Source organism: Galleria mellonella, unplaced genomic scaffold, assembly GCF_026898425.1.
Source record: "Galleria mellonella isolate WM207_F2 unplaced genomic scaffold, CSIRO_AGI_GalMel_v1 utg11558, whole genome shotgun sequence".
In the NCBI taxonomy this organism is placed as follows: domain Eukaryota; kingdom Metazoa; phylum Arthropoda; class Insecta; order Lepidoptera; family Pyralidae; genus Galleria; species Galleria mellonella.
In genome coordinates, this window is record NW_026441977.1 from 269203 (window position 1) to 288247 (window position 19045).

General features: G+C 33.6%; 2 protein-coding genes across 2 annotated transcripts in view; one reads left to right on the top strand and one right to left on the bottom strand.

Annotated features, from left to right (window-relative positions):
• The window catches only part of LOC128200371 (protein MTSS 1-like), a 129214-nt gene extending 111082 nt beyond the window's left edge, over positions 1 to 18132 (top strand). The window contains exons 4-7 of the mRNA XM_052893598.1: positions 14260 to 14344; positions 16338 to 16554; positions 17248 to 17364; positions 17983 to 18132. Coding sequence (XP_052749558.1) covers positions 14260 to 14344; positions 16338 to 16554; positions 17248 to 17364; positions 17983 to 18117 — 554 coding nt within the window. The 3' untranslated portion in view covers positions 18118 to 18132. The remainder of the gene's footprint in view (positions 1 to 14259; positions 14345 to 16337; positions 16555 to 17247; positions 17365 to 17982) is intronic.
• Positions 1968 to 11707, bottom strand: LOC128200366 (phenoloxidase-activating enzyme-like). The gene is made up of 8 exons (XM_052893574.1): positions 11483 to 11707; positions 6277 to 6431; positions 5959 to 6095; positions 5364 to 5515; positions 4459 to 4621; positions 3986 to 4185; positions 3442 to 3596; positions 1968 to 2775 (listed from the first exon to the last, which is right to left on the bottom strand). Exons 1-8 carry the CDS (start codon positions 11562 to 11564, stop codon positions 2518 to 2520), a joined length of 1302 nt encoding a protein of 433 aa, XP_052749534.1. The 5' UTR covers positions 11565 to 11707; the 3' UTR covers positions 1968 to 2517.
• Positions 18133 to 19045: the final 913 nt, after the last annotated feature.

A 19045-nucleotide genomic window follows, 5' to 3' on the forward strand; every position in this document is an offset into this window, starting at 1 on the left:
ATTAATTTGAGTACTTACAGACATCATGTATTTATATATGCAATAAGGATAACAGTGCATTTTATATTTATCGTCATGCCAGTCCATTACGAGGTAGACAGAAATAGAGTAGACGATTTGATGACGTTACCATGTAATTATATAGAGCAAGTTATATTATATGGAGATACCTTTACTTAATACATGCATGGTCATTGTATGTTTCAATTTAATTCAATACAAATGTAAACAAAAAAGCTGGTCAAGCGCGAGTCGGGCTCGCGCAACGAGGCTTCCGTACAAAATCATAATGTTTAAAAACTATTTTTTTGTGAAACAACTCAATATTTACGGTTTCCAGATTTTTTCCTTTACTTGTGCTACATGACATTGCTTCTTGCCAAATTTAATGATTTTAGGTCAACAGAAAGTACTCTATCCCTTTGAGAATGTCACACTATGCGATATAAAATGATCATAAACTGCCGTATCTTTTCATTATGTCGAATTAGAAACTTGATTTTTTCACTGCTTTAAGATATTGCAGATCTGAGTATATGATATTAATTTCATCTCGATACCTTTAGATGTTCCTAAGAAAAAGGATCTTGACAGACGGTCGGACGGGCAACGAAGTGATCCTATAAGGGTTCCGTTTTTTCCTTTAAGGTACGGAACCGTAAAAATAACTGACCTTACTATAGGAAAGTTTGCTGATGTTCAATAGTAGTACAATTAAAATATAGGTTCCCTAATTGTATGTTTCTATTTGTTACTACGAGTAGTTTAATTGATGCATTGTTTCTGTGATAATTTCAACAAAATTTGGTTACCTTTTCATTAATGTCTATTGAAACGGATTATAACAGTAATTTATCTATCAAGATATTTCTTTGTCATTCGTTTACGGGAGGTAATGCAACTAACTATACCTTGTACTAGTATTAATAGTGACAATCCTTAGTCGCGCATCAAATACATCCGCGGAACCTTCCGTGAACACACCTACACACCGTACACACCGTCCCCGCCGGCGGGGACGAAGACACCGCACATCCGGTATGCGTCCTCGATCCGTCAGGTATCTGCCTGAAAGCATTTCGTCCGTCTCGTCCGCCAACGTCTACGGCGGCGACTCCCCCTCGCTACACCGACCCCCGTCCCTCGATGGGAGTCGAAGTGCGATGGCCTGAGTCGAGGTTCGAGTCATTAGGGCGCCCTCGGGCGCACACACCACAGTCCATCTGTAAGAGCTGACGCTTATCGTCGCTCCCCTCTCGCGGGCTTGGAGTGCCTTTTGCACTCGCCCCTGCATACGCGCTCGATGAAGCTGTAAAGGCCATTTGCGGCCAACAGCATATACAGTACGAAAAAAAAAACACACTCACACATGTATCAAAATATAGTATTCTCTGTTTAGTATCAGAATTAATTTATTAAGTATTTAGTTGCATCTGTAAATTATCTATCTTTGATTGCTGTAATCATTAAGTGATAACCTCATTCAGGTCAAAATTGAATTTTTATTATGTCTTATCGAATATTAGCTTTAATGCAACAAAATTCATCTCAATTCTTCAAATAGAATGCGTTATCACTACTATTCTATGAGAAACTGGAAAATATTGAAGTATTACAGATATTTTAAAAAATAACATGAATCGATTCTTAGAAGTGTTTGTAGATTTATTAATGTTACGAATACATTTTCGTGCGAATGTATGTATTGAAATTAATATTTTTTTCTTTAGAAGACTGAATACTATTAACAATGACTTGTTTTATTTTTATAATCTCAAAAAACTATTATTTCACTTCTATTTATTAAACTTTCAAATAATTATGTATTGTTTTTGGTCAACTTTTCTACTCGCAGGCAAATGTTTTAATATAGTGCCTACGTGATTTCTCATTTCGTCAATTAAATTTTCGTTCATCAAAAATTACTGTTAGTAGTGAGTAAAGGAGAAAAAAATAAAAATAATATATAATTGTCATGATGTTGCATTGATTTAATATTTGACTTCAATGTCTTTGTCTCTTTCAAATATCAAATGAAATAACAGAATTAAAATAACATTACGATCATGTTAGCAATAAAATTCTTAAATTTAAGTAGTTAAAGTACATAAAATAGAGATCTTAAAAACACTGTGAAAAGTGAGCGATGTCAGTGCACCAAAATAAAATCAGTCTCTGTTCGTAATTTTGTTGGCAAAATCTACATTCAGTGCGCAAATAATTATAAAGTTTAAAATTAATTTTCCTTCTCAAGTAAAAATTGCAATATCAAAATAAATAATTTTAAAAATGAAAATATTTTAAAAAGTAATTATTAAATCAATGAGATCATATTAAGAAGAAATATAAAATACTTCAATTAGAATAAAGACGGATTTCCATTGAATCTTTATAGTTTGAGCACTTTTAATATTTCAGCCCGTTTATGTACCACTGACATCAAATTATACCTATCTTTTGATTATAATATAACACAATCTCCTTTGTTCTTAATTTAATAATTTACATCTTTACATTTCAAGGCCTTATTGTACTACGGATCCAAGTGTTATATTCATATACTTTGGTGTACACCCCCGGAATGTTCTCAACTCCACAAGGCTTTGGACCGAAGCTGACAACCCCGACGAGTTCGTAGATCCGTCCGTTCTCGTACATGAGTGGACCTCCAGAGTCACCTTTGCAGGAGTCCTTATCCTTTTCACCACCTGCACACAACTGCTTGTTCCACAAGGAGGCTCTTCGCTTGGGATGACTATACACTGGTACACACTCCTAGAAATATAATGCAGAGATATTAGAGTCGAATTGAAATGTTTTACACACATATTGTACATTGCTGGGTTTAGCTTGATACGCTTGGAAATTTTTTTAATTTTGCTTTGGCATATGATGTTAGCGAACGATAAAGAGCGTTAACTGGAATTAAAATAAGTTATAAACATCCTACAGAAAGTTAAATATAAAAAGCAGTAGTAGTAGTGCTGCAGTGGAGGAAAGATGTAAAGACGAAAGGGAAAACCAAAGACATTTGTGGATTACTGTCGACCAAGGTATTGACACTTGATTGACTGAACATTATTTATATCTGTCTTTAATTCTACCAGCGCAGAGAGATTCTTGGTTAAAGTCATTCAGGCATATTCATTATGATACAAATATTTAGGCTTTTTAAATTTTGATTAAGAATCATAATTGTTGCCATCTTTTAACGTCTCACTTTTGGTTATTGATCTCTTTATATAAATATCATCACATTATTATCTGTTGGATATATCCAACAATTTTTCTTTGCATTACAATGCATTTGCATTGCACTTGTGTGTTGTACTCATAACTTTAGTTTCTTAATCGCCTGATATACAATCTCTCTCGGGTCATATTTAGTTGCATTTGTTCTATAATATAAGTAAGCCCAATTTTAGACAAATAGATGCTCACCTTACTGTTAACGAATGGAACAGACACGTGCAGTTTAATATTGCTTTTGTTAATGGTTTCGTTAACTGCCCCCCATCCTGCCACAAATAGTCTGAAGTTCGATGGAGGGTTTAAAGTAATGTCCATTGTTGGAAGGCAAATGGGCCGAATGAAATCTGTAAAGAAGTTTATTAAGAATTTGCAATAATGAAGAAGAAATATTAATTTGTACACAAATTTAATAAAGTTTGTAAGCAATGAACGCATTGCTGGCTTTGAACCATTTTATTCCTGTTGCAGACAGGTATAAAATGGTACCTCATTCGATAAGATTCGAGCTTTGTACTTTACTCGATATAATACAACAAATTCTTTACATATATCACATTTTATTTAGGTATCTGCAGTAAGTAAGAAAGCTACCATATTAGATCATTGTTTATATACTGAATAGACTTAATTTTGAAATTCAATTTCAGTTCTTTTCCGAAGTCAATGGTTTACAGATCTGTACTTTTCCAACAAGAAATTCTGTAATAGCCTACTTTCGATAACTATAACAAACCTGTGAAAGGTGCGTTTTGCCTCATCCTGATCAAAGCGATGTCATTCTTCCGGGTAGTGGGGTCATACTGAGGATGCGGGATGGATCTTTCAATAGGAATGATAACCGGAGGGTCGGAACAGTCCTCGCCACCGCCTTCTGTCGCCACACAATCACTTCCATCGTTACTTGTATCATATTCTCCTAAGCGGATGTTCTTTCTGAAATTATCAATTTGAAATTAAATGCACAGTATTCGTTGTATTTAGTCTATAGTCGTCTGTTAAGGAAAGAATTTTATAACATGTTTATGCAATCAGAAATATTTTAGTCAGAATTATTGCAGTCACAGAGGAAGGAACTTATTTTGCAGTATCAGGGTGAATTGAATATTAAAGATCAGTAGATTGAGACGATGATTTTGTAATAGTACAATTATATCTAAATATACTTGTAGTAAGCATTTTACACTATAATTATAGTTTGAAACTTACGGAGTTCCTAAATCTAAAACAGCTCCTACGACACAATGACCAGCCGTCAATATGTATCTAGCACTAATTAGTGCTCCACCACACAATGTTTTTATGACACCATCTTTTGTATATTCGATAAGTGTCAGCCACGGGTACTGGTCGATTGTTGTAGCTGTTCCACCTGAAATAAACGAAAATTACTACTTCAGTTTAAATCCTACTAATACATATGTGAAAGTTTGTGCAGATGTTAAGATGCCTGAATCGTTATTACTTATACACGCTGAAATGGCTGAATGGATTGAAATAAAACTATTGGTTTATTCGCACCGGGTAAGCAACGGAGTACATTTGATATAAAATTTTCATAGTTGAAAAGATAGAAGTAGATTAACGAATATGTAAGAAATATCAAAAAATCTCTGGTAACCAATTTTGATAATAACAAGAACTATTATCAATATTATAAATTATTAAAAAGATATCATATTAAAGTTTACCATAATATTAAATAAATGCCATTTTTTTTTAATTAATAAATATTGGAATAAAAATTATAAAGATTGACGAATATAACCTCCAATACTTCAAATACAATATGACTCGATTGACACTTGTCTGTAATATCTAATTAATGGGTTTGTGCGATAGGATGCGATAGGATTTTGAATTAGCATTATAATTTATTTTTCATTGAATCACAAACAGTAAGTTTAGGTGGGTACAAAAAAATTAAGATGACATGGTTTCTAGGCAAATGTACCGATATTTGGGGTTATTTTTCTTTTAATATAATTTTCTTATATGCCTAATAGTAATGTATCAGAAAAGGCTAAGCTTCTTGAAATAATGAAACATAAATCAGCGTATTGATGAAGCAGTCACTTATAATTTTACCTTAATATTTTACAAGTTGCACTCACCAATAATTTTATTTCCGGTTCCACTGTCAACTCCACAGCATTCAGTTGATGGGTCTGGCGGGAACGCGTTCACTCTGTTCTCGCAATTTCCAACTTGTGGTTGCTCCCTGGGAGTACCACAACACACGCTGTATTGTTCGGGGCCATCGCATCTGAAATTATAATGATTAAATTTAGACTCTTTCTAAATGTAAATCCAAGTTTAATGCGTATCAAATCAATATGTGTTTAATTTTAATTTTATTTTTATAATTGATTTTGAGCGGTGTTTCTAAAAGTGCAGTATTTATTTTTGTATGATAGAAGAGTAACTTAACGAGTAAGAGAACTGATGACCTACTCGATAAAAAGAAGTAATCCTAAGACATGAACAACGTAGAAGGCACTGTGACGTCCGTAGTATCCCTCGAGCATTGCCATTCCTGAAGGCAATGGTCTTATGCCTTTGTATCCTTCTTCATTGCCATATCCCATCACAAGAGCGATAAACGCAGATAGATTTACTTATCATTTAAACTTTATTCTGTACATAGTACATAACTACGTGCTCTATCTATTAATCATTAAATGAACATTTTAGTGTTTATTAACTTACTTGGAATTCTGTACGTATTGGATGTTTTGCTTAGAAGATGGTGGTTTGAGCATGGCCGCCAGGTGTGGACACGAATATATGCCGATGCATTTTCCTGCTTCGCCGTCAGGTGTATAACACTGCTCTGGACAGCATACCTGCAATTCAATTCAAATTCATTGATAACGAGGTCAACAAATGTTAAGTGCAGTGTAACTGTGAAGACAACAGACAAAATTTCTAAAAAATATTACTTTGGCATCTATTGATCTTATTAAGAAGATGTACAGACATCGTGTGCCTGCAATTTGATTACATTAGTAAAATTCTTGTAAATACCTTTGGTGTCTGCCCCTCAAAGCCGCACTGTGACTTCCTCAACAGATCTAGGTCTTGTTGTGTTCTCTCCTTTTTATTTATTATTGTGACTAGAGGCGGGCAGTTCAATATAGATATGCATTGTCCTCTTCCACCGCTGGGAGTAGAACATGATTCTGAAAATTTATATTATTTCTATGAAAATATTGATCTTTCGAATAATTTAACTTTAGTATTAAATAAGTAGTATTAATAAATTTTGTTACGTCATCTATTTTAGTTAGGTACATTGTTCTTATTTTTTTATCTCCTTTTAATTCAGTAATTAGAGAGGGAGGTAAGGTGATTAGTATAACAGTTAGAAGAGTTTGAGTATGATTGATAAACGTGTGTATTGGACGCAGAAATTGCGAGGTTAGACCAAGGAAATAATAATGACATTGATTTGGGTGTCTTAGGATTATGATCCCAGTTACTAAAGTAGAAGGTCTTTTGTTCTCTAGCTTCACTAGCATATTGGTCTGATTGTTTATGTGTTGTAATCGAAGATTTACAAGTGGGATCAGTACTCTTAATTACAGTAGTAGAAAATACATTGATATGATGATTCTTTTGTATGTTTTTTATTCGTTATTAATTGGATGCAACGATTGTTCATATACATTATCCATTAATTATTATTTCCTCATTTATATCATATTTTAAACATAATTACCTTGTAATATCATGGTCACAGGGGATGCCCGTGCCAGTTGTTTTCCTGTATGTAGGTACTACTTATTAATCTCTTTAGTACTTAAGTAATCCTACGTGAATAATACTTGACCTTTTTCCCGTTATATGCATTTATTAGCATTAATCATTAACAATTTTGTCAATAACATGTTTACTTAATTGTTTTATTTATACATTATAATGGGATTTAGTGGTCAATGAGAATACTTATAGTCTTGGTAAAGTATTCCGTAAGACTTTGTCATTAGCAGTTTCAAAGTATATATTAAATGGAATTCTACTATCATTAACATTGTAATAGTTATTTTTACAGAAATTGATTTTAGTTAATATCGGTTTTTGAAATTTGCTTCTGTATTTTAAAATTGAAGTTTTCTATATTCTGTATTTTGGCCCAGAATTGGTATATCTCCTATATTATTGTATGTTCTAGTTCAACGTGTAAAATTTGGCGAAATAATCTAACTGTGGGTTGAATTGTCTAAATCCTAATACTATATTTAACTTAGAATCACTAGAATAGTTTGCCTCTTGAATTTCCACTAGACGTTATTCTTGAGATTGCGATTAAACTTTAGTGGCTTTTTTTAATTCTACAGAAAGATGTGATGTAATTTTTGAATCCAATGATCCAAATAATCCTTTAAAAACAGTAAGACATACAAACAATATAATTACATTTGATTTATGTAATTTTGGAAATATGCATACATTTTCATTGAATTTACTATTTGCCATTATACGTATATTTTTATATATTAGGTGCAATAAAGAGTTAAATAGATAAATCAATTATGTCAGTTGTTTCAAATCATGTAGGCATGCAAGTTTTAGTAACTTTTTAAATTATTGTCAATTGTCAAAATCTATTCAGAATTGGCGATGAGTATGCGTAATAAAAAAAAAATGAAGTGATTTAAGACAAGTTGGAATTAATTAAAAATGTTTAGGATAGATTCAAGTTGTTTAGTTTCATAAAGTTTATTTAATGCAATATTGTTTAGGTATATTATGTTATGTCAACTGCACTAAGACCGCATTGCCCTATTATGAAATTATGATGCAGTATATAATTATGATAAACTTTGACATAATAATAATGAGTACATGAAATAAAGATAATTCTTGCATAGGTTTTTTTTAATATTTTTATTTTTGTTTTTATGAACAGTACCATATTGGATAGATTTTCATCATCATTATATCAGCCTTTAACTGTACACTTCTGAACGTAACCGTTTCTCTTGAAAGGTTCTGATAGTAGTTGCCTCGCTTAACAGGCGTGTTGGGTACCGCAGTTATGCTTTAGAGACACTTTAATCAGTGCTTTGCTTTTAAGCAAAACCATCACTGAGCTGTACCCTATTTGGGTCACTGCGACACACTTGGTGAAAACATATTTTATCTTTTGTTGTATATTTTATAAAGTGTAAATAATTTGATTGTATAAACTCATTTGTAAATTTACGTATGTCATAAATGACTCAAATAAAAAGGTTATCTATCTATCTATCTATCTTTAAATCTCTCGCCCCCCCCCCCCCTTCTTTTGTCGCCTTCTTCGACACCCACGGAAAAATGCCGGAACCACACGGCCAATATAACATATTGATACATAGTTATATAGTCTTTATTGTTTCCTCCAAAAGATTACAGTTTAAAAGATTGTATATTTGTTATGATAATAATCGGTATTAATATAAATTAATATAATTCGATGATTTCATTAAATTATGCCATCTATTTTACATTTAAAATAATCTTTAGTGGAATAATAACATTTGGTACATAGTCATTTGATTAATTAGTTTTTAAACCATTTTAAATAGCTTAAGTTTAGGTAGTTTGCACCAGATTTTTATGAAAAATTGTTACGGTATTGTGGTATACGCGTGTTTAAATTTTTGGTAATATAATTTTCACAGGATGTCTTACTGAAAATATAAATAGGTAAAATCTATAAAAGATGACTTTTACCTATTTAGGTATGAATGCATTTTCGCATACAAGCAGCCCTCGAATATGTACATTGATGGAACTGATAATAGCTTTTCGCTGTCAAAATAGTGGTGCACAAAATAGCATAACTTTCCGTTCTCTGTTTTATCCTGGGAAACCAATATATCCTGGTTATATACAATGGTCGTGTGCCCCCGACATAGAATAGGCCACTCCTTCTTTTCCCGTAGATGTTGTAAGATGCGACTAAGAGCATTTAATGGTCGAGGGATGTATGTATGAGGATGTATGTATATATGAGGGAGGGATGTATACGACTGATATGATGATATATATAATCTCCGCGTAATTGGTAAAGGATCATTATGTAAATGTCCATGCAAAAAAATTGTTCATATATTTCTAATTTATGTTCCATTCGTATCAAATAAGTAGCCAATTTACATGCTGGAGTCAACACACTGTTTGCGTATACACAGATTTTGTATATATTTTCCTTATATTGTGAATTCTGGTCTATATTAACCGCTTTAGATACTTGTAATATTGTCTACATCAGATATTGGAGCATGTTATTTATATTTCGCCCTCCAAAAACGACATCAAGTATACACAAACATCTATAAACTATAAGATGTTGACGTTGAATATACCTATTTGAATTTAGAATGCGTTATTATGTGTTTACTAGTATATTTTGCTTCGCAGCAAGCACTTACAGTGCTGTTTCTGCCTAGAAGGTAGGTTCTACTTCAGGTGGGCCGTCAGCAGTTTTATAATCTGGTAAATTAATCCGATTGATACGGTCTATAGAAAATCGCTGAGTGATTCCAGCATAGAATGGGATACCCTTCCTTTCCCGTTGGTGTCGTAAGAGGCGACTAAGAGCATTTAATGGTCGAGGGATGGACAGCAGCGTTCCTCTTAAAACATCACCAAAGCCTAATTGCGGTTGCCAACCTGCTTGCCAAACCTGGCAACTACTGCCAAATCTCCTGGGGAAGGCCAATATTCGACAGTGAACAGTTAACGGCTGATATGGTGGTGATGATAGAAAATCCTACTAGCAAGGTGTTTGAACTATTTTATCTCTTTAAAAATCTAGGAAAGTATGAGCTTTGTTTATTTATTGATTTATCACATCCTCTTGTCACAGTCATGCCCAGCTGATTCCGTTTTCTTGAAAATAGGTAATGCAGATATTAAAGCGTGTATCAATAATGCATCTCTCGACATGTTTGGATGTTCATACGATGCACTTTAGTTGTTAATTTAGATTCAGGTAATGTTGGTGAATAAATATTTACGACGTTTACCACGATATTGCACGACAACATACACTTTAAACTGTGGGAGTCGGCAAACTGGATATCAATCAATAAAGTTTTTTAGTGCATAGTTAGATTGAACATGTATTGCGGAGACCAGACAATTAATCCTTGCAAGGTCTTAAGGAATATGCGAACGGTAACAGTAGGTCTTACTAATCTGGAACAGCACAGCATGTCTTCACGAAACACTTCATAATAGAGAAACGATGTCATTCTAACATGTTGTTTTCGTAAAACTGGCTCACTAATTTAATTTATATTTGTAATCACCGTGTCTTGGTAATCCCTTATGGACTCCCGCGATACAGGTTCGCCTAGTGCGGGCTCCAATGTACTCGCTGTTGTAAATTTCTTGTATTTAATAAATAAATAAATAGATGCAATCATTTGAGAAAGAGTTGCGTTTGTCTCAGCTAGAATGTTTTGGAACTTATTACAATGTCATCACAAATGGAACTACCCTCAAAAGTATGCCCCTGATGAGGAATGACTGAAAAAGTCTACATCTTAAAATATACTTAGAATTTAAAGTGAACTGTTGTTTATTCTAGATTCTAAGTATTAGTATAGGGAGGAAAGGGATTGTTAGTGATAGAGACTGAAAATCTCATTGCTAGCAATATACCCAACCAGGTTGACCTCCTCGCGGTTCCCCCTGGAAACTATCATGGTTAATTCCTGATGAATTCATCATAATGGGCTAACTGGCCTGTTTTCATTCTTATCGATCACCCTTCACTGGTGCTCCGCCGGGGTATCTCGTTAGCGCAGGGTTACCATACCATTTTCACCCATCAAAAAAAAAAAGTATTAGTATAAGTGTTATCAAAGTTTAAACGATTTAATAATTCATTTAAAGTTTTAAGCGAGTTTAAGTAATAAGTATTTTTTTTATTTTATTCTCTATTTTATACGGGCGATTATTATTGTCTGGTTTATGTAAGATAATTTGTATATAAGTTCCGTGCATTATTGAAATATTTTCCTTGTTTACATGTTTTAGATGAACAGTTCAATAATGTCAAGGAAGTTCAACGGAGCGTAGTAAACTATCTTTACAATGTCGATGAAAAGGAAACATAAGAGAATATTTAAGTCATTAATTATATTAAAGATTAAATCAAGGCTTTAAAATTACAGACGGCGATTGAAAACTTCCCCACAGCAAAAACTAAGAGGAAAAATATTAAAATAATACTTACGCCCTCTTACGAAGCACAAAGTCGACACAGACGCAAATATAATTAAAATAAACTTCATTTTGTATATAATTTTATCACACATTAATACACAACACGTTATTTTGTTTTTTTCTTTTTATTTTTCTTTCATATATCGTCCATCAGACGTCCGGCACGTACGGACGCCGGCAGCGTTCTGTGTTTGTTTGAATATAGTTTTTCTTATAATGGACGCGTCTCTTCGTTATTTTGCGTACGACTACAGTGTTTTTATAGGACAGTTTGTTTTAATTCTTATCTCTTAGTCGTTATTGGTGAATTTTCAATAACAAGTATAAACATTTGCGGCTAACCGGTATTTCAAGTGACTTCACCTGATTCTCGGAATGGCCAGTATGACCTGTGCGTGGTGTTCTTTTTTAGCTAGGTCTAGGGTTGTCACCATACTATAATATTTTATTTAAGTCCCAATACTCGGCATGGGTCTTTCTCATTAATAGGAGAGTATAGTTGTCTAGGCGGCTCGGTATGTGGTTTAATTTTAAATTTTTCTTTTCTAGCACCAATATTTGGTGTTTTGTTCCTTTAATCGGCTCTTACGACATTCCGGGAACGAAAAGACACTTGTGTTCTTACTCTATCGACACATATATAATACCTATTTGTTACCATTATTTTTATTTTTGTTTTATTTTTTTATAATGACCATTTTTTTTTCCATTATAACAGGCTTACCAAATATATAATTATTCTAAAAGAAAAATATTTGACAAGTTTTTTTGCGACTATATTACACGATTACGTCGCAGTTCAGATATATAGGGCAATTTCACAATTCTTTTTTGCAATCGACAGCGTTTACTCCGGCGTTGGTTCCATATTATTTCTAATTTCGAGTCAATTTCAATAAATATTCTCGAAATCGACAGAGTTTACTCCTGTTTTGATCCCATATTAATTTTCTGACTATTAAAGATATCTTTTTGCTTCTTACGAAGCAGAGTCTACTTCTGAACACGCGATTCCGCGTTCTAAATTAAAATATTTTTGTATATATTCTCGATTAAGGTAATCTTTTTTTGCTAAGCAATATTTATTCGTACTTCGATTAATTCATAAATAAGATATGACAACATTGGCAACCCTAATAGCGTTTGTTGATATTGTAGTTATGCATTTAAGATAATAATATCTATAAAGTATGTGTATAAATTTATCTTCACAATAAGGTCCACTACGGGGTAGGCAGAGAAATGTGGAGCGTTATAATTTAAGATTTTGTACCACAAAAAACACCGACTTCAATAGTGGTAAAGTTATTTTGATTTAAAATGGAAACACCTGTACCGAATTTGATAAAGTTTTTTGGGGCCAATCCGAAAGTGTATCCTTTTAGACAAAAAAAAACATTTTCCCAAATCGTTTGCCATGCCATTTTTACCCATTAAAAAAACCCTCACTGGTATCCCACCAGTGTAAACAGTGAGCGTTCATTAAATAGTGACCACTCTATTACCAGCCATAAAAATACATACATATATAAAAAATATACGTATCACAGACATGGTGTCATTCCTTCTTAAGCTTACTGCATTTTCCTTTTTATATATTTCTTTTTTTTTCTCTTTTCATGTATGTCTGTATATATTTGTTGTTATTTGTATGCAAGTAAATTATCTATCTGTCTAATAAATTAGTGTTTCATCTAAACAATATAATTATAATCAAATAACCAGTTAGAAATTTTTTTGATGTTATTATATAATTAATTATGTTTAGCAATTTGCGTTGTTGACTGTACTTCTTAAAGAAACAATACAAGTACTAATTATTTAATGACGTTCTTCTACTGACAATCAGGACTACAGGATTTACCATAATAGTGATATTAAAATGTCATGCGTCATCATTTATAAGAAATTAATCACACGAGTATATCCATGACAATGGGATCTTGCGGTAGGAGTTTCTCAGTTCGTTTGATTTTTTTACGACTTCGTTATGCGATCATGTTATCGATAGTTATTTATTTTATATATTTAGACTTTTATTTATATATTTTTATTTTATTTATTTCAATTTTTATTTATTTTATTTTGTTTCTTGCCCGTTCTTCTCAGTTGTAATTGCATTCCGAATTGGGCAGTAGATTCATAAAAAAATTACTGTTCAAAAATGCTCATTTTTAAGTTTACTTGAATAAAAATTAGTTTTATTATTATTTATTCATTAGTACATGTATGTGTACATGGCGGACTTAATGCTAAAAGCATTCTCTCCCAGTCAACCATAGGGAGGTGTCAGAATACTCGAATGCGGTACTAGTAATAATTTACAATTAAATATTGTTGGTTTCGTATTAATTTTATGTGGATTTTTATTTACGGAGAAGCAAAACTTCTTGTTACAAAGTAAGAGGTACCATTTTACGTTCTGTAATCGTAGTTAAATATTTTCTGTTGAGGTTTATTCAAGAAACTACAGCATGGGGTTCTTCAAAAAAGGAGTAAAGAGTAATGCCCTTAGTATTTCAGGCGTTCATAGGCTGCGTTTACTGCTTACCATCAGGTAGGCCGTATGCTTGTTTGCCACCTCAGTGGTATAAAAAAATTCAATATAATATGATGCGGAAATAACATCCCATTATTTATAATAAAAGTACCTTACTTTTTTCTGCAGAGCAAAATGTTGGAGTTTAAAAAAAATGTTTTTGCAACTATTACAGTTTACTCTCGTTTGAAGCTATGTATTTTTGTAAAATATATATTGTTATTGTAACCTGAATGATGTTGTTACAGGAGCGACAAAAGAGATCGGCACAGCGCTCACGAGGGTGTGTCTTCGGCATCGAGCTATTGAGACCAGGATGAAGACGTTCATAAGGTAAAGTTTGGCAACTAAACTTACCACACGTAACTTACTGCTTCATGTTTATTCATATCTGCAGAGTGAAGTCCAAGTTGTTTCATTCATCATCATCTTAGCCAATATAAGTCCACTGCTGAACATAGCCCTCCTTCATAGAGTACCATAAGGAACGGTTGTGACCCACTTGCATCCACTGAAATTGTTTGTTATGTGTAAAATTAAAAATCTACTCAACCTGTACAAGAGGCCAGACGTTTGGTGAATCAAAAATTAATTTTTCGACCCATTTCATCTTTGGTGAAAGTCAAGCTTCGCGGCTAGAGCTCTCCTTTTTTAGTTATTTTTTAACCCCTGTGTGGATGTTGTCGTATAAAATAAAGTTTAATTGTTTCTTCTTCCTTTCTTCAAAGATTGCCAATGATTTCGTTTTCACCCTAACGGTTACCACTTTCCATCAGGTCGGCCGTCGGCGGATTAATTGCCCTTCCAAGTTGCATATAAAATATAAATACAGCTTGACATTCAATTATTCTTGTTAATACCGTCTTCGGAAGAAAATAATTCGTATTTTTTCCTCTTCCGATAATTAATAATTTAAACCTTTATTGACTGTATAAATAAAGTGGGAAGCCTATGTTTGGCAGTGAGCAATGAAGAGGAAAGAATGAATGGAAAAATGGTATTACCTTTTAAATAGCTGAGGCTTAATATTTATTATCATTTAATTTTTTTTTTCATGAAACTTAGATTGTCAAACTAGCTGACGGCCCATCCTCTTTTTTGCTTTTAAATTTCATAAAATATGTTCTCAATACGGTTGTACTTTTTTTTATGTTTATTTATGTTTTTTTATATCAGTTGTAAAGCGATTTGGAAAATTCTGATTTGTAAAAAAAAAATATCTAAAAGGATATGCATACAGATTAGTTTCATAGAAAGTTTATCAAAATCGCTTCAAATGTTTAGTTTTTAAATCAAAATTACTGGTTTTACCACAATTGAAGTCGGTTTTTTTTTTAGAGCACGGGCTTAATTATTTTACTCGTATGAGACGCCTTTTATTAGCACTAAATTCAATTTGGCGACCTACGAGCTTGGGACCTGGATATCACATTAGGAAAATAAAATGTTTATTACTAAGGATCAAATGGTTTATGTAGTTCTTGCTTCGGGACTTAATACAAATTTAGCTTTGACGTATCGTCGTTGATACGTCAATTCCTCATTAGTTCAAGGGACTTCACAAGAGAACTTTAATACTATATTCTTATTCAATTCATCATATTTCAGAATGAGGGGACTTCTCGTATAGAATTAAATACAATGTTCCTGTGGTTCTAGTAATCAATTAGTCATACTATTTCAAGGGACTTTTCAGGTGGTCCAAAGACAGTATTCCTTTTAATCGACTTCAAATAAAAAAAAGTTCATAATTCGACTCTAATTTTCTGATTATTTCACGCGATGTCGTTACCAATCGGTTCAATGAAAGTTTTGAAATCGATATGGTTCATCATCTAAGTTTTCATATATCAACTCTAATACTTGCCATATGTTCCCGAAATAGATTTGGTCACCCCCCTTCTTTGCCAGTGGGTGTTTGAAGAGGCGACTAAGCGAGGGCGAGGGATGCGCAGCAGCATCCCTCTTGAAACATCGCCTATAAACTAACTGTGGTTGCAAATCTGGCTGCCCAGCGTGGCAACTGTTGGCAAAACCCCCGCTTATTGTGAAGGCCTATGTTTAACAGAGAACAATTAATAGCTGATTTGATGATGATAACGATGATGAAGTCTAATACTAGTTAGTGGTAAGGTCTTATGACTTATGTTTGTTTTGTTTTGGATGGACGCTAAGATAGTCGGCGCAATATTTGAACCAAATATCCCTAGTACTTAGAAGTGACAACGTTAGAGCTTTGCTATGGCTTTTGATTTTCTCCCCTGCTTCTTTAAGAATTCTGAAAATTCCATATTTCATATATCAGGAATTCACGTGTCGTTTACAGCGCTTTAATGGATACGCTGATTACTCCGCTATCGGAGCGGGCGGACGACTGGCGCCGGGGTGGCTGCGCGACCGGTGCCCTTAGTCGGGAACACGCTCGCGAGTGTAAACGAGCGCGGGCAGAACTCAGACGGAGGGTTCAAGAGGCACAACGGCATGCCAGGAAAGCGCGTCGTGCTCAACCAGACGCGAAACGACGGGCTGATGTCTGTATGCAGGTGAGATATATGTCCATCGCTGTACCAGAAGGAGATTTGGAGTACTGAGTCGTTTGAATTATAATGTACTAAAAGAATATTGCGTAGTGTTCTGTATATAGCCTTCTGGATACTTCGATTTCTTCTATGAATTCTGCCGGCAAAAAGTTTGCTTGCATGCTGTTATTTGATTTAGCCAGATGCCGGCTGGCTAGAATACCAGAGAAGGATGATAGGTGAGGATAAATTTAAGTTAATGGCCTTGTCATAATGTATGTATTTAGTATTCCCCACGGCTTCGTCCGTGTGTTTCAGTATACGAAGCATTCTATGTGCTAAGTTAATATCGTGTACCAAATTTTATTCAAATCCGTTCAGTAGTTTTCCATCCAAGCATCCTTCCGTCCTTACAAAAACATGCATTTATAATATAACAAGCATTATACGACTATATTTTTTAATTTATCAGTATAGGTTTCATAATTCAGAATAACGATTTGATAAGGTGCTCGCATACAAGGTTAACAACGAACCTGCTAATCCTTATCGCCAATTCTCTCGGTTCTTTCATTATTTGAAACCAGAGCTTATCTGGTACACATGTGCTATCACATACGGATAAAATGCAACTTACCTAATACTGAATACTTGATAACTTACAAATAGTAGTAATGATAACAAACCATATGATAATAGTTAAGTCTCTATGTCCAGGATGTCCAGGAACGCAAACAACAGTTGGAAGAAATGGAAGAGAAGGCGGTTAAAGCCGCTCTTATTGAGGAGAGGAGCCGCTTCTGCCACTTCGTATCGTTACTCAATCCCGTTGTGGTAAATATATTTACCTATTTCTTCAGGTAGTTTAAAGATTGGCATAAAGAACGGACTTCCGAAGGCCTCTATGTTTAGGCATAACTTTCATTTACTAACTTTGTAATAAACGCTTAGTTGAAAATGAAGTTTTGCATCGGTAAGGTGAAGTTAGTTATTAAAAGAGTTTACTACAATTCTAAAGTGATTTGAAGATATTGCGAACTTTTATAGCGAAAGGTAGGTCTTAAGTACAAAAACAAGATGCACAGGAATCATTTTATCTTTTTTTTTTTTTTTAAATCCGTGGAGTTTAAATTTATTGAGTGTTTGAAAATTTTACAGTTTTTGCCAATTGAACCTTGGTGTTGTTTGCATCTATAGGATATGAGTCCCTTTGTGGGCTATCTGATTCTTTGCCCATCCAGTGAAGAATTTTCCCGTGAAATGTTCTCTTCTAGAAAAAATTTCTTTAAAGGTCACGCATTAGAGACTGTTGTTGATGTTGATGTTTATGGGCAAATGGGTAGCTCGTTTAACTCTCCTGTTTCGTGAAATCCTTTTATGCTTAGTTATATAGGTAATTTTGTAAAATACCTTACGTTTGATAATAAGGTAATTGTGTTCGGTCGCTTATAGGAGAGTGAAGTAGCAATGCTAGCGGAGGTCGGCCACCTGCAGGAAGGCAGCGAGCAGCTCGTACGCCACACGGCGGAGCCTAGAACTTTACCAGCGGCCAGCTTACAGGTACAAAATTTGAACCACTATCGTTAAATTCTTTCATTAAATTAGGTACCAACTCCTTAAAAATTTTAAATTCTAACGGGAGCTTTTCTAAAAAAAAAAATTAATTAGACAATGTATGTATTTGTTTATTAGACACCAATGGCGTTACAGTAGTTAATTAAAATCTTAACGCTAATATCAGGTTTCTTTATATATTTATTATTTATATTCTCTTAAATATACAAAATAGATGTCAATCGAGAGTGTCAAATGTCTCAATTCCAATATCGATCTATTATAATTTATTTCAAGAGTAACCGCACAGGAAGAGGAAAAATACGTGTACTTGTTCGTTGCAAGTCGAGTACAACCCAATATCCTCCTTTTATAATGATGAGTGGCAATTCGGTTGTTGATCTTATTAAAAAAAAACATGTTTTGAACTTCGCAACATTAATAAATCATACAAACCAGGAAAAAGTTTTAAACAAATAAACGATTATGTCATATTCATTACTGAACATCAAGTGATGAGCAACTGGCATAGCAAATCATGGGGCTTGTCTTTGGTGTAAAATCTGGTGCGAGGGATGGTCTAAATTAGATGGAATAGAGTCTATATGATCTCCCAAAGAGGGTTGACGTCAGGCAGGCAACTGGTCGTAAAACTAAAAGCCAAATCTTTTTGTAATATGGATAAAAATGTATTACGCCGACCCCAAATAATAATTGGGATAAGGGTAGGAAGATGATGATGAGAGTATATGATCATTTTATGCAACTCCGAATGATAAAGAGTTTTACAGTCCACCTGTTGAAACAGATATAGATATGAATAACCTACCTACCAAGAAATATTTTCCGAAACAAATGTAAAACGAAAAAGAAATGGGATCTTTGCGAGATAAAAGGATTATTATATACAAAGCTATACAAAACAGTAAATATTCTGTCGAACTTCGAGGCGCAGTGGTAA

What these genes read in the sequence shown, in the direction of transcription:
- LOC128200366 (XM_052893574.1), bottom strand. Translation starts at nt 11,564, where the DNA reads ATGTGTGATAAAATTATATACAAAATGAAGTTTATTTTAATTATATTT. An exon ending in TTGAGGGGCAGACACCAAAG is followed by an intron (nt 6,096 to 6,276) that starts GTATTTACAAGA and finishes ATTGAATTGCAG; the next exon opens with GTATGCTGTCCAGAGCAGTG. An exon ending in GCAAAACGCACCTTTCACAG is followed by an intron (nt 3,597 to 3,985) that starts GTTTGTTATAGT and finishes ACTTCTTTACAG; the next exon opens with ATTTCATTCGGCCCATTTGC.